General features: G+C 43.1%; 1 protein-coding gene across 4 annotated transcripts in view; it reads right to left on the reverse strand.

Annotated features, from left to right (window-relative positions):
* Positions 1-1,569: 1,569 nt before the first annotated feature.
* Positions 1,570-15,653, reverse strand: part of LOC137429021 (ubiquitin carboxyl-terminal hydrolase 5) — a 119,846-nt gene continuing 105,762 nt past the window's right edge. For 2 of the 4 annotated variants that reach the window (XM_068119013.2, XM_068119012.2), the window contains 8 exons: positions 14,607-14,781; positions 12,174-12,262; positions 11,803-11,988; positions 11,202-11,345; positions 8,625-8,782; positions 5,264-5,417; positions 3,289-3,373; positions 1,570-3,179 (listed from right to left, as the gene is read on the reverse strand). In XM_068119013.2, coding sequence (XP_067975114.2) covers positions 3,086-3,179; positions 3,289-3,373; positions 5,264-5,417; positions 8,625-8,782; positions 11,202-11,345; positions 11,803-11,988; positions 12,174-12,262; positions 14,607-14,781 — 1,085 coding nt within the window. In that variant the 3' untranslated portion in view covers positions 1,570-3,085. The remainder of the gene's footprint in view (positions 3,180-3,288; positions 3,374-5,263; positions 5,418-8,624; positions 8,783-11,201; positions 11,346-11,802; positions 11,989-12,173; positions 12,263-14,606; positions 14,782-15,653) is intronic. The other 2 variants (XM_068119015.2, XM_068119014.2) reach the window with 1 other exon arrangement.

Here is a 15,653-nt window from a genome sequence, read left to right on the forward strand (position 1 = left end):
TTTTCACTCCTCACCTTCTCCTTCCTTCTCTCTCTCTCTTTCTTATTTGTTGATGCACTTCTTTTATTTAAGGCCTGGCCTCGATTACAATATAGTCCGTGACTGGAGCTTTCAACATAATTATAAAAAATACACTTGCTCCATTATATATAGATAGTCACGTGGGTCGACCATGGCTTCATTGGTTTTTCATTTTTATTTTATAGATATAAAGTCAATTGGATGAAAATTGACGATTCATGTGATCTTGACTTGACCGAAAAACAAAACAAAACCCATAGGCTTCTACCTTGTGGCTACCTCTACCAGGTGGTTAAATTTTGTGAACAATTGTGACCTGCAGGTGATTGACAAACAGACCATATTTGTGAAGCTTCGATTTCGCAAGTAACGAATAATCAAACAAGGGGAGGAGGAGAAGAGGGAAGGGGTAAGGGAGGGAATATGGGAGGATGGGAGAGAGGAAAGGAGAAGAGGAAAAAGTACGGTACTTCCTCTTTGGTGAGGTCTGGTTCCACAAACAAACTAAATTATTAATAAATTCATGCAAGTTAAAAATTTAGGTTTTGGAGAATGACAAATCTCACACTCTATGTCTCTCCGAAAAGACCGACTGGACAACCCTCCCATCCACTTTCTGAATAATCCTCTCCAAGAAGTTTTGTCACTCAAGCTTTTGGGTCTCACTATCTGCCATGATCTTTCCTGGGAAAACCACATTTCAAATCTGGCCTCCAAAGCCAGTCGCCGACTGGGCATCCTCCGTCGTGCGAAGTCCTTCCTTGGCACACCTGAGCTCCTCACCACATACAAGGCTTTCATCCGCAGCTCAATGGAATACTGCTCTCCCCTATGGGCTGGTGCTCCTGCCTCACACCTAGCTCGTCTTCACGCTGTTGAAACCAAAGCGTTCAGAATCATTGGAATCTCCCGCGATGAAGCTAACTCCAAGGGCCTCTCACTCACTCACCGCAGGCAGGTTGGTGGTCTTTCCGTCTTCTACCGACTCCTCTCTGGCCTTGCTCCCCCAGCTCTCTCTGGGCTCTGTCCCCCTCATATTCCTACAGGTCGCACAAGATCTGCCTGCAACCCTCTTATGGTTAAACTGCCAAAATTAAGACTCTCTGCTCACCTTCAGTCCTTCATTCCTCTTTTCTCCCACCTCTGGAACAAACTCCCTCACTCCCTTCAATCCCACTCCTCCCTCCAGGTCTTTAAAACAGCTGTTCACCACCATCTCTTATCATCCCCCATCCAAAACCTTGATCTTTTCTACGCCCGCTAATTCACCCCAGATACACTTTTTTGAAATACCAACTTCTTTCCTGAAAGTCCTTGTGGTTTATACTTCTCTCCCCCCCCCCCCCCCCCCCCCCCAAGTCCTCTCGCTCCCACAGATCTCCCGATGTCCCTGCTCTCAAATGTTGTGTTTATGTGCTTCCCCTTCTCTCCCCATCTTGTCTACCGCTCCCCTTTTTATATACTTTGTTTGTTTGTTTGATTTGTGTGATAAATGTTAGCTCTTTCACGAGCCTCGATTCTGTATTTACAAAAAAAAAAAAAAAAAACTGTGATGGGAAACTTTGATTTCCACATAATTTAATTATCCGAGTGTTCGGAAGACAACTTTAAGGCCAAAATGTAACTTTTAAAATCCTTGGTTTCATGAAAGGACAATTTTAAACTGTTTTATGGAAGATAAATTATTGTGTTTGAGAAGAACCATGTGACACATTCACAATATATGTACTTGCATGTGAAGCAACAGCCATGTGAGTGAAATCTGTCACGTGCCAATTTGAATGACCTTTGTGAATCCACCTGAACCCTTTCATTCGAAACACCGCCCGGCTTGCAGGATGCTTCCATGACTGGACCGTCGCTTTCTCCAAGCGTCATTAGTAGGAGCTTCTACACCACCTGAATGAAGAACCTCGACCTGAGTAAGCATACAAGGAAGAGTCCAAACACCCTGACCCTTACGCAGTGAGCAGCAAACAGTTCCGGACCTCAATGGATGCAAAGTCACCATAGGGATGATCGATGAGACCGTGACGTGACCGTTGGCCCCCATATTTGTTACCCGATAAGTACACTTGTTTATTAACTCCTTGCATGAAAAGCCGGAGACTTACCGATTGACGATTAATTGCATCTCACACAAGGTAACGTTACAAGGCCTGTTTTAATACAAGCCTGAAACATTGCGACGCAAAGCCAAATTCGCCGTCGGCGAGGGGACCGAACCGCGTGGTTTTGCCACCTGTTGGGCGAAACCAAAATGGAGAAAATGGATCGTGCCGGTCTACACTTCCCGGATGTCATTGGATGCTTTTGCATGGCAAGGCAGTTTGGGACCGGTACAAAATGTTCAACGTTACCCACACAGGATCCAACTTTAAATCCGTATCTTAAAAAATAAATTTCAAAACAAAATTGTGCACAACTTTAAAATAATTTACTGTACCGTACTTTGTTTTTGTCAGCAAAGCAGCTTTAAAGACAGAAAAATTCAAATCCGTCACGAACGCCAATCCCCCCATTCCCCTAATTTTAAACCTTCAAAGAAGCTACTTGTTCGGCTCATCGTCGAGCACCATCTCTTGCTATTTAACTCAGCTGGCACTTCCGGGGCACCCTTCATTTCCAGGATAAATGCGTGCAGCACCACTGCTACCAGCACAAGGAATCCATTCATCGGAGAGTGGAGGGGCAAGAGCTGTTCGAAGAAGCCAGAAATACAATGTCTCTTGAAGCACATTTCACTCAAAAAGAACACGCAGAACACAGTTTAGCTTGTGAGTGTCCGTGTATATGTCGCACACATCGGAAATGATTGCAAAGCAAAAAAAAATTACAAATAAACCCAACGAGCCATAGTGTGCATACAGAAACAAGAATGGCACAGGATGAAGGCAGGTTTCACCCCAGACAGTGACACGTGACAAAAGGGCTGGGTAGGGAAAGCGAAGAGGTTTCGTGGCTACGTGGAAGATGAAGAAAACGAGCATTCTGCTGAAAAGTTCCTTGTATACACAGCACACGTGGGCCACCTCACAACCACTCGCCAGTCTAATCCGTCTTGTTAACTGGGAAGTCGCTGGTAGAAATACATGTATCCGAGGTCTCTGGGTGGTTTCTCTGATGCCGCGACCTTCTGGTCATTGTAGATCACCCACCTAAATGAGATGACACAATAGATCAGCTCACTTCGTTAAATCACTGGCCAACAGCTAAAAACAAAATGCGTTTCGTTGTTTCGAGCGTCGATTCCATGGTCTGCCATACCTGCCGTCCTTGCGTATGTGGCACACGTAATGGCCGCACATGGTGGATGTGCCCATATGACTTATGAAGGCAAAGAGTTGGTATTCTGAAGGAAAACGAATCAGAAAGAGAATTAAGAAACACCAGTAAAGAAGCCGTCCATAAGCACAGGTTAATTCCCACATTATTAGAGACGAGTTAATTCTCACATTATTACGGACGGGTTAATTCCCATATTATTACGGACGGGTTAATTCCCATATTATTACGGACGGGTTAATTCCCATATTATTACGGACGGGTTAATTCCCATATTATTACGGACGGGTTAATTCCCATATTATTACGGACGGGTTAATTCCCATATTATTACGGACGGGTTAATGCCCATATTATTACAGACGGGTTAATTCCCATATTATTACGGACGGGTTAATTCCCATATTATTACGGACGGGTTAATTCTCAGATTATTACGGATGAGTTAATTCCAATATTATTACGGACGGGTTAATTCTCATATTATTACGGACAGGTTAATTCCCATATTATTACGGATGGGTTAATTCTCATATTATTACGGACGGGTTAATTCCCATATTATTACGGACGGGTTAATTCCCATATTATTACGGACGGGTTAATTCCCATATTATTACGGACGGGTTAATTCCCATATTATTACGGACGGGTTAATGCCCATATTATTACAGACGGGTTAATTCCAATATTATTACGGACGGGTTAAATCTCATATTATTACGGACGGGTTAATTCCCATATTATTACGGACAGCTTAATTCTCATATTATTACGGACGGGTTAATTCTCATATTATTACGGAAGGGTTAAATCCCATATTATTACGGATGGGTTAATTCCCATATTATTATGGATGGGTTAATTCCCATTTTATTAGAGATGGGTTAATTCTCAGATTATTACGGATGAGTTAATTCCAATATTATTACGGACGGGTTAATTCTCATATTATTACGGACAGCTTAATTCTCATATTATTACGGACGGGTTAATTCTCATATTATTACGGACAGCTTAATTCTCATATTATTACGGACAGCTTAATTCTCATATTATTACGGACGGGTTAAATCTCATATTATTACGGACGGGTTAATTCCCATATTATTACGGACAGCTTAATTCTCATATTATTACGGACGGGTTAAATCTCATATTATTACGGACGGGTTAATTCCCATATTATTACGGACAGCTTAATTCTCATATTATTACGGACGGGTTAATTCTCATATTATTACGGATGGGTTAAATCCCATATTATTACGGATGGGTTAATTCCCATATTATTATGGATGGGTTAGTTCCCATATTATTACAGATGGGTTAATTCTCAGATTATTACGGACGAGTTAATTCCAATATTATTACGGACGGGTTAATTCCCATATTATTACGGACAGCTTAATTCTCATATTATTACGGACGGGTTAATTCCCATATTATTATAGACAGCTTAATTCTCATATTATTACGGACGGGTTAATTCTCATATTATTACGGATGGGTTAAATCCCACATTATTACGGACGGGTTAATTCCCACATTATTACGACTTATAACTTGCAATACGGGCCTCTGCCAGGTGGGGCTATACAATACACGTTTATATGAAGAGAATTGGGATCATCCCCCACCTTCTGGGACCATCAATTTATTTTACCCCCTAAAGCCGTGCATGCCATGCTGTCTTGAAGCCGTGCAGGGAAGAATGAGATTTAAGAGAATGTGGAAGTTGGTTCCATAGATGGGAAAGAAAAAGGAATGAATGAGTGGAGGTGAGCATCACAGATTGGATAACAACCCCTCACTCAGAGAACAGTGCTTTTGGATACACATTTCCCAAGATAATTTGGGTCGAAGTGCGAGCGATCAGCGCAACGAGTAACACGACATACAACTTGTAATGAAGATGTGCAACACAGCCAAAGAAAGATGCAGACTGTACACTTACTTCCTGCACCATCCCGCACACTCGGCCCAACAGGTGTGGCTTCAGCTACCGAGTCGGTCCGGCTGGGGGGGTCGGACGTCTCCATAGAGATCTCAGCATCAAGCTCATCCGCATGGCTGAAGATCCAGTCGGCTGCACGTTCCAGATTGTTGTTCTTAATGCAGACATTAAACGTGGTGTAAATAGCACAAAAATTACAACAACATACAATCCGAGCATATGATACTCGAAGCTGCTAGTCACATCATTTCTGGTGGATTCAGCAGTGTTACTGAGGCAGTGCCCCCTGTAGGTTTGAGCAGGATTCTGGGATTTGTTGAGGGTTCCAGCAATGGGAAACGAAGACATTAAACATGTCTTACTTTAAACTCTTTCTCCTTCATTCCTCTTTTCTCCCGCCTCTGGAACAAACTCCCTCACTCTCTTCAATCCCACTCCACCCTCCAGGTCTTTAAAACAACTGTTCACCACCATCTCTTATCCTCCCCCATCCAAAACCTTGATCTTTTCTACCCCCGCTAATTTCGGTCCCCTTGTGTTTTATACCTCTCCTCCCCCCCCCCCCCCTTCCTTCCCACGCCTCCTCCCCCCAAGCCCTCTCCCTCCCACACTTCTCCCTGCTCTCAAATGTTGTGTTTGTGTGCTTCCCCTTCTCTCCCCATCTTGTCTTCCGCTCCCTCTTTTTCCTCTTTCCCTCCCTCCGCTCCCTCTTTGTTTGTCTGGTTGATTTGTTTGTGAAATAAATGGTAGCTCTTCCACGAGCCTCGATTCAGTATACAACAAAAAAAAAAAAAAAAATGTCTTGGATCTTCAGGTTACAGATTGTATGAAAAGCGATCTTTTATTTTCCTCTGTCAGAAGAGTTGTGATAGCAGAGTGTCTCAGTTTAATCTCCGGGAGACGGCGCCCCTGAATGATGCTACGCCCTGCCTGTGAAACACCATGGGCAAAATATATCATTGGGTTGAGAATCAAACCAGGATGAGACAACTCAAAGGTGAGTCAAAGGTGAGTATGCACGCTACTTCAGAGCTATCCTGCCAGTCCAGTGCATCAAAATGAAAGCATCAACAAAAGCAAAAACAAAGATGTGATCGATCAAATACCGTATCCCACTGATATCAGGATCTGCATCCGAACCTGAACCAAAATGTAATCGCTTGTTTTTTTTATTTTTTGCTTTTTTGCGTCATCTAACTAACTCATCCACCAAGTTTCGTCAGAATCCATCCCCAACTTTTTCAAATATCGTGATATATATCGTTTGACCCGATCTCTCAATGGTGAAAAATCAATTATTAAATGAAAAATAGGGGGCAATACCCTTGGGTGCTCATCTGGTAAAATAGAGCAGTATCCTACACTGACTAAATGTATTTTAAACAGTAACCTGGTATTTTAAACCAATTTCATTGGTTGCTAGGAGACAGGGCAGCATGTACAATCGTACTAACATAATCGTAAAACTTTAAAGGCCATGAACAAATGTTGGTACATCACGTGTGATGGAGGTTGTGGTCAAGTTTTAGCTAAGTTTGGTCACAATCATAGTAGTTTAGCCAAGTTTGGGCACAATCCCATCCGCAATTTAGGAGAAGAAGTTGCAAGTGTTTATGGCCGGACGGACAGACGGATGGACGACGCGCCATCCCATAAGCTCGAGTTGAGATAAAATAAATCATCGTATCCAGATCTGGATCTTCACCAAAATCTAATAAATTCTTCCTAATCACAAACCCAACTTGTCCACAATGTTTTGTCCGAATCCGTCCATAACTTTTTGAGATATCCTGCTCACAACAAGCAGACAGGAGTGAAAACACAACCTCCATCCACCATCAGTGGCAGAAGTAACTCGGGCTTGAGAGTTGAAACCGAGAGTTGAAAGGAGGAACCCTGATTCTGATGTACCTTACTCTGTTACAGAGCGTTGATGCTGCCTCCAGGTAGGGGACAAATAACAAGAATGAATCTGAAAATGCAAACCCCATCCACGTTCCCTTTCTCATCAGACTTCTTCCGTATGTGAAACACGACAAAAACAGCGATAAAATGAAATAAATAAAAAATTGATGATTTTAGGCAACCTTGACTGTTTGATCCAAAAAAAACAAAAACAATCGGCTTATAAATTTTGATTGGTGAACCAATTCAATGACCTAATATGCAAATGCTCACAATTTCAAGTCAATCGCATGAAAATGGACCATTTTATGTGATGCTAACCTTTGACCTTTTGAGAAAATTATTAATTTGTCTTCTCCATATTCTCATGAGAAAGCTTTGTTGAACATTTGAAAATAAAAGTTCAAATGGTAAAAAAAAAAAGTTACAGCATGGACATGGGGCCATGCGCGCACGCACACACACACACACACACATACATACATACACACACACACGTGTGTATATTATTACACACACACACGTGTATATTATTACACACACACACACATACATACACACACACACGTGGATATTATTACACACACACACACACACACACACACACACACACACACACACGTGTATATTATTACACACACACACGTGTATATTATTACACACACACACGTGTATATTATTACACACACACACATACATACACACACACACACGTGGATATTATCACACACACACACACACACACACACACACACACACACACACACGTATATTATTACACACACACACACACACGTGTATATTATTACACACACACACACACGTGTATATTATTACACACACACACGTATATTATTACACACACACACACACACACGTGTATATTATTACACACACACACACACACACACACACACACACACACACACACATATTATTACACACACACACACGATTGCAAAATCCCGTCTCCGGCAGTGCAAGGGAAGGGCTAATAATAATCCGGAGAAAGCAACAGTTCTCCAGCTTCTTGTTCAGAAGATTTTTTTTTAAACCGGAAGAATTTGGTGAAAACGAAATAAACAATATTACTTTGCCTTATTTTGATAAATGCGGATGTGCTTCTGAAATACAACCTCTTATTTTGAGGCAAAACTCCAGTCGGTGGGAATGTCCCGATAATCGCTGGGGAGAAAAAGATAAAATACAAACAGCAAAATGTCGGCCATGGTAATAAATAAATAAATAAGTAAACAAACAATGAAATGCAGATGTTAAAAGGACAGGTCGGCCATGGTAAAAAAAAATAAAGGAAACAATAAAATGCAAACAGAAAGTTGTAAGCCATGGTAAATAAATAAATAAATAACCAAACAAAATGTAAACGGCAAAGTGTTGGCCATGGTAAAAAAAAAAAAAATTAACGAAAACAAAACACGGCTTTCAAAACTCTCACCGTAGCACGGAGAGCCTTAACGGCCTGCTCTTGTGTAAAGCCCATGGAGACGATCATAGAAATGCTCTCCTCGGGAGGCGGGGGTCCTTGAGGGGTCCTCGAACCGGCAGATGGAGACGTCGCTCCTGAACCAGTCACGAGTAGAGGGCTGGCGAAGTCTGCGATGAGATGAGGTGGGGGTAGGAGACAGCCGAGCGACTTGCATCAATGAATGTGAGGAAAGAAGAGTCAACTTTACGAACAGCTCATTCCTTAATGGCGTTAAGCACAGGTACAAATGGTTCCCAATTCTATACCGAAACTGAGGCACAACTCAGAAACGGATATCACACCAAAAATGTAGTGACAACCACCACCACCCCCACCACATCATCATCATACGGATCATCGTATGACTCTCCACTCTCCTCCAACACTTTCCACTCACCCTATCTTACAGCACTTTCAGAGTATTCACACTCCTCGACATTTTTCACATTTTGTTGTGTTACAGTCTGAATTTAGAATGGCTTAAATTGAGACTTTTTGTCACTGATCATAATACCCCATAATGACAAAGTGTAATTTTTTTAATTTTATTTTATTTTTAGAAATTCTTACAAAATAATTAAAAATGAAATACAGAAATATCTAATTTACATAAGTATTCAACCCCATGAATCAATACTTCGTAGAAACACCTTTGGCAGTGATTACAGCTTAGCGTCTTCTTGGGCATGTCTGTATCAGCTTCGCACATCTGGATGTGGGGAGTTTCTCCGATTCTTCCTTTCAGATTTGCTCAAGATCTGTCAGGTTGGATGGGGATGGGTTGGACGTCAGTGACCAGCAATCTTCAAGTTTTTCCACAGACTCTCAATGGGATTCAAGTCTGGGCTCTGGCTGGGCCACTTAAGGACTTTCACGTTCTTGTTCTGAAGCCATTCCAGTGTTGCTTTGGCTGCATGATTGGGGTCATTCTCCTGTTGGAGAGTAATTCTCCTGTTGGAGAAAGTTGGAATTCTTCACCACATTCTAAGATCTTTTGCACTCTGAAGCAGGTTCTCCTCAAAGATTTGCCTATATTTGTATCCATTCATTGTTCCCTCTATCTTTCCAAGTCTCCCAGTCCCTGCCGCTGAAAAGCATCCCCACCGCATGATGCTGCCACAAACATGCTTCATGGTAGGGATAGTGTTAGATGGGTGATGAGCTGTGCTCCGTTTCCACCAAACGTCGCGCTTTGCACTCAGGCCAAAGAGTTAAATCTTCTTATCAGACCACTGAATCTTTTGCCTCGTGTTCTCAGTCTTTCGCATGCCTTTTTGCAAACTCCAGGTGTGCTGTCATGTGACTTTTTCTCAGGAGCAGCTTCCGTCTGGCCTCTCTCCCAAAAGCCTAGATTTGTGAAGTGCTGCACAGACCGTTGTCCTCCTGGCACGTTCTCCCATCTCAGCCAAGGAACTCTGTAGTTCTGTCAGAGTGGTCATTGGGTTCTTGGCCACCTCCCTGATCAAAGTCCTCTTTGCCTGGTTGCTCAGTTTAGTCGGACGGCCAGCTCGAGGAAGAGTCTGGGTAGTTCCATAATCTTTCCATTTTCTAATGATGGCGCTACATACAACTTTCTGTGCATGCAATCACAGTTCATTTGGATGTGCTGTCTGTAGGTATTGTCCGGTATGTCTTTCCTTTGCCTATTTGTCTTTAACTCTTCTCCACCCACCACACTTGGCGGTGTAATGGTTTGAGCGTTTGCTCCAAGTCTGGGAGTCGTACAAAATACTTTAAAATGGTTTGTGCTGCTTCCTTGCTTGACACTCAGCATTTACAAGGATAGAGCATGAATGAACAACGCTTGGAAGGCAATGTTAAACCACCTAGTTTAACACTTGCCAAGAAATGCTTCAGCAGTACCAACGCTCTGTAAAGAGCACGATACATCAAAATTCTTCTGTTCCTTTCTGGTGTTGGCCTCTCAGTCTGAGTTATCAACCTCTTCCTGGAGCCTGACAATTCCAGCTCTGGATTAAACTAGAACGGCACTATTCAACGTCATGACGTTGACCGATATGCTTCCACCCACATTATTACATCATTATACATACTTGTACCAATTTTGATTTAAATCCCTTCAGTCGTTGTCAAGTTACCATGGTAACGAAAACCTATTACAGACAGACTCTGACCTTTGACCCCTTAAACCCAAAATCAAATCAGTTCATCTTCACATCAAAGCACATAATTCATGCAAGTTTGATTTAAATCCCCTCAGCCGTTCTCAAGTTAGTGCAGTAACAAAAGCCGATCATGGACACATGGACTGACGGACGCACAGATAATCCGAAAATATAATGCCTTCGCAGACTTCGGTGGCGGAGGCATGAAAAACAACGAGAGTAACAACACATGTTTGTTACAAAATTAAAACTACATTAGGACAGTGATGGCTATCAAGCAACCAATCAGAAGACAACAAAAAGAGCACTTGTATAAGCATTTAGCCAAGTGCTTCACGAGATGGTCACCCTGATGTGTTACAATGAAGTTTGTCAAACATTCCATTAACAGCTGCAAACAGGTCCAATTTGACCCCCATACCAGGGTCGTCCATGTGTGCCATCAGCCAGTTGAGTGCTGGCTCAATGCCGACGTTCCCCGTAAAGTAGACGGCCTTGCGGCAGGCCTCTGGAGGAAAACCCATCTCCCCGAGCTGGCCGATAACAACCTCGTCCAAATCTGGGGCTGAAGGTCAGGACAGGGCATAACAAGTAAAGTGAAAATACAGAATAACATGTAGGAGAAAGAAGAGGGAAAGAGGGAAGGAAGGAAGCAAATCCTGCAAACATAGCAGCTTACAAAATCATTCAGCAAATGGAGAAGCTGAGTACAATGGGTCATTGCGGCAATTTTCTCAGCTGAATGAATACTTCATTATAGTAGTAGCGGGATAGGGGATAAGAGCAGTTTATTGATGGAAAGAAGGTTACAAAGGAACGAGCAGAATGTTTCACATGATTCGTAGGAAAGAAAAGATGAAGAATGGAATATGACTGAGCAGTGAAGCAGGAAAGGCCAATATAATAGAGCATGAGGGAAAAAATGAGAGTTTACAAGGTTGGGAAGGCACATAAAAGTGCAGAGTGAGAGAATGAGAAAAGCACGAGTGAAAGGAAGGCAAGAAGGAAAAACAGGCACTAACTGGAAGGAAAGGTGGAGGGAGAGATCAGATGCCCGTCCCAGCTGCCGAAGCCAGGGATACCTTTAGGTTCTTCCGGGGTGGCGAGCGGAGGGGGTGCTAACTCGGGCAGTTCCAATTCGCCCGGCTGTAGCCCACCCCCCCGCAGCGCTGACAAGTCCAGCTCATTTGGCATGTCGATTGAAATGTCTGATGGGCATAAAGGTTTGTGGACATTGCTGGATATAACTGACCGATTACAAAATAATCAAAAATAAATAAATAATAACAACATCAAATTTCAACTACACCATTAGACGTTAACGATCGTGCCCATTGTACCCTTTAAACTTATGTGCCGGTTCAAACAAGAGGAAGGTCGGGTGGAAATGTACCGAGCTTCTTGGGAACCCAGTCGAGACCGAATGTAAACTTCTTCACCTGTAGAACGAGGAACTCTGGGAAGGAGGCAAAGCGTGTGGTCCTAAAGGAATCGGGCGGAAGGTACACAAGAGAGGCAAAAAAAGGGTAACAAGCTCATATAAGAGCTAACTGGTCAAAACAAAATTACAGGTACAAAATTACAAACTGGTCAAACAAGTGGAACATGTCTTTCAATCCTGACAAATCTCACACTCTCACTATGTCTCTCTGAAAAGGTAGTCTGGAAAACCCTCCCATCTACTTTCTCAACAATCCTCTCCAAGAAGTTCTGTCGCTTAAGCTTTCGGGTCTCACTATCTGCCATGATCTTTCTTGGGAAAACCACATTTCCAAGCTGGCCTCCAAAGCCAGTCGCCGACTGGGCATCCTCCGTCATGCGAAGTCCTTCCTTGGCACACCTGAGCTCCTCACCACAAACAAGGCTTTCATCCGCAGCTCAATGGAATACTGCTCTCCACTCTGGGCTGGTGCTCCTGCCTCACACCTAGCTCAGCTTCACGCTGTTGAAACCAAAGCTTTCAGAATCATTGGAATCTCCCGTGATGAAGCTGATTCTAAGGGCCTTTCACTCACTCACTGCAGGCAGGTTGGTGGTCTTTCTGTCGTGTGTGTGTGTGTGTGTTTTTTTTTTTTTTTTTTTTTTTCCATTTGCTCATTACAAGCCTGAGCCCAAGTACCTCGGATGTACATTGAACTACATGTCCCATCTGCCGGCATTAACTGGTGGACATTAAAGATCCCACAATGTCCTTTGTGAAGAGCAGCAGGCATGCTATCGCTGGTACCATGAGCAAATTACAAATTCCTGCCATAATCGACAGGGGGTACTGCATCAGCACCATAGCCATACCCTCAGCCAACAATGCCACTCACAGCCATGTAGAATGGTGGAAGAAGTAGAATGCTATCAGAGACTGGAATATGAATGAATGAATGATCATTTTAAGGCCATTTTCCCCGCTAGAGCGGGGGTTAGCCTTGCGGGCCCCATGACAATCATGGTTCCCTGTTTGAGGCAATGTTTTTATGGCCGGATGCCCTTCCTGACGCCAACCCTTGGTCACGCTCTTACGATGCGCAGGGATACGGTGTACCTATTCTAAACCGGGGTACACACCGGGATCATTCATCCCAGCAAGCTGGTGCTCAATTAGCCGACCTCGGAAGGATGACAGGCTGAGTCAACCCCCCTGGCGTTAATTCAGCGATCGACCGGGATTCGAACCCAGGATCCTAGGATCCCAAGCCGGCACCCTAACCGCCAAGCCAACACCAGAGACTGGGATCAATGATAACATGCGAAAATCCACATGACCAGCACACAGTAACCCCCTTTTGGGTCCTATGCGGAGGGATCTGCCACCTGTCTCCCTTTCGGACTTTATGTTGTTTAAAGCAACATGGAGAATCTAGCATTTTAAAGGACAGAAAAGCAACACCACATCGGATACAATTAATTTTTAACAGAACACGACAATATGCGGTGTATTAGTAAATAAGTCATATTAACAATAAACTTCCCGGTGTGTACCCCGGTTTAGAATAGGTACACCGTATCCCTGCGCATCGTAAGAGGCGAGCAAGGGTTGGCGTCAGGAAGGGCATCTGGCCATAAAAACATTGCCTCAAACAGGGAACCATGATTGTCATGGGGCCCCGCAAGGCTAACCCCCGCTCTAGCGGGGAAAATGGCCTTAAAACGACTATTCATTCATTAATTCATTCATTCAACAATAAACTCATTTTAATTGTTTGTCGAGGAAAATGAGGTACAATTAACCGAAGATCTGATGTAACAGCCTGAAGAAAGGAAAGGGAAAGTATAAGGGAGAGTGCGTATATCAGAAAGAGGGGAAAAGGGGGAGGATAAACAAGGTGAACAGAGGAAAGACAAAGGAAACTAGAACGGGCACTCGGTAGAGCGCATACCTTCGCCGCAGCTATGGTAAAAATACGATTTTGACCTTTTCGTGACCTTGACCTTGACCTTTGACCCGATTGCTCCCAAAATCTAATCAAATGTGTCCCGTATAATAACCAATCATCCCACCAAATTTCATGCAATTCGGTTGAATACTTTTTGAGTTATGCGAATAACATACACACACACACACAGACATACAAATAAATACACAGCGATCAAAACATAACCTTCCGCTTTTGCGAAGGTAATAAACAGAATGGTTGTGCGAAGGAGCGAAATTTAACTACATTTTCATGTATTAATCCCTTCAACTAAAAGTTATTCCTAAAATAATCTCAACTGACCTTCTCCATTATCTTATCTCCTAAAGGGGAAAAGTAAGGCATCTGCCACCTCAACGTGATGTAAAAATTTAAAGAAAACGAAGGAACAACAGCTAAAAATAAAAACCACTCCTTACTTGACTGCGGTAGACTTGGCGAGAAGAGCACTGCTCCAGAACTCTTCGACACTCTCGGGTTCAGCAAAAGCACTCAAGCACGCCTCGAAGGGGATGCGAGCACGGGTCGGCTCAGGGAGTGGACATCCCTCTGCTTCAGCCTGGCGTCGTCGCTCGTCATATTCCGCTAGCTCGGCTGATCCGTGCGACAAAGGCAAACATATGGGCTGAAAATCTCATCCTATGACGAGCGATCATCCTACATCAGCATCTCAAACGTATTTTAATTTTTTATTAAATGCCATTACCTTCCCACTCTTTCCCCGTTTGCTCACAAGCCAACATGTTCGGTTGGTGTTCTTTAAGGGAGTGATTTTTCCACACTCTTAATTTGACCTTGGAACATGTTCCGCATACACCAACATCCTATTTACTAGAATGGCACTCAGTAGAGCGCATATCTCCGCCAGGCTGAACAGTTTATGTTTTGTATCCCACTGATAGGCCGGATCTGGATTCGGACCTGAACCAAAATCTAATCAGCTAATTCTTGTCACCGAACCACCTCATCCACCAAGTTTAGTCATAACTTGTCCAGAACTTTTTAAAATATCATATTATTTATCGCTTTTCACCCGATCTCTCAATGGTGAAGAATCACTTTTTTTTTTTTTTTTTTTTTTGTATACAAGATCGAGGCTCGTGAAAGAGCGAACATTAATCACACAGAAAGACAAACAGACACACAAAACAAATAACATCGGGAGCGGTAGACAAGATGGGGAGAGAGGGGGAAGGACACAAACAACATTTGAGAGCAGGGACCGAGAGACATGGAGACATCGAGAGAACTGTGGGAGGGAGAGGGCTTTGGGGGGAAGGCATGGGAAGGGGGGCGGGGGGTGGGAGAGGTATAAAACATATGGACACTGCCAAGACTTCCAGGAAAGAAGTTGGAATTTCAAACAAGGTGGATCTGGGGTGAATTAGTGGGGGTAGAAAAGATCAAGGTTTTAAATTGAATAATTAAAAATTAAATAATCCTCGTATCCGAAACCATACTCAAAT

Source organism: Myxine glutinosa, chromosome 6 (genome assembly GCF_964187855.1).
Source record: "Myxine glutinosa chromosome 6, kmMyxGlut1.1, whole genome shotgun sequence".
Classification (NCBI taxonomy): domain Eukaryota; kingdom Metazoa; phylum Chordata; class Myxini; order Myxiniformes; family Myxinidae; genus Myxine; species Myxine glutinosa.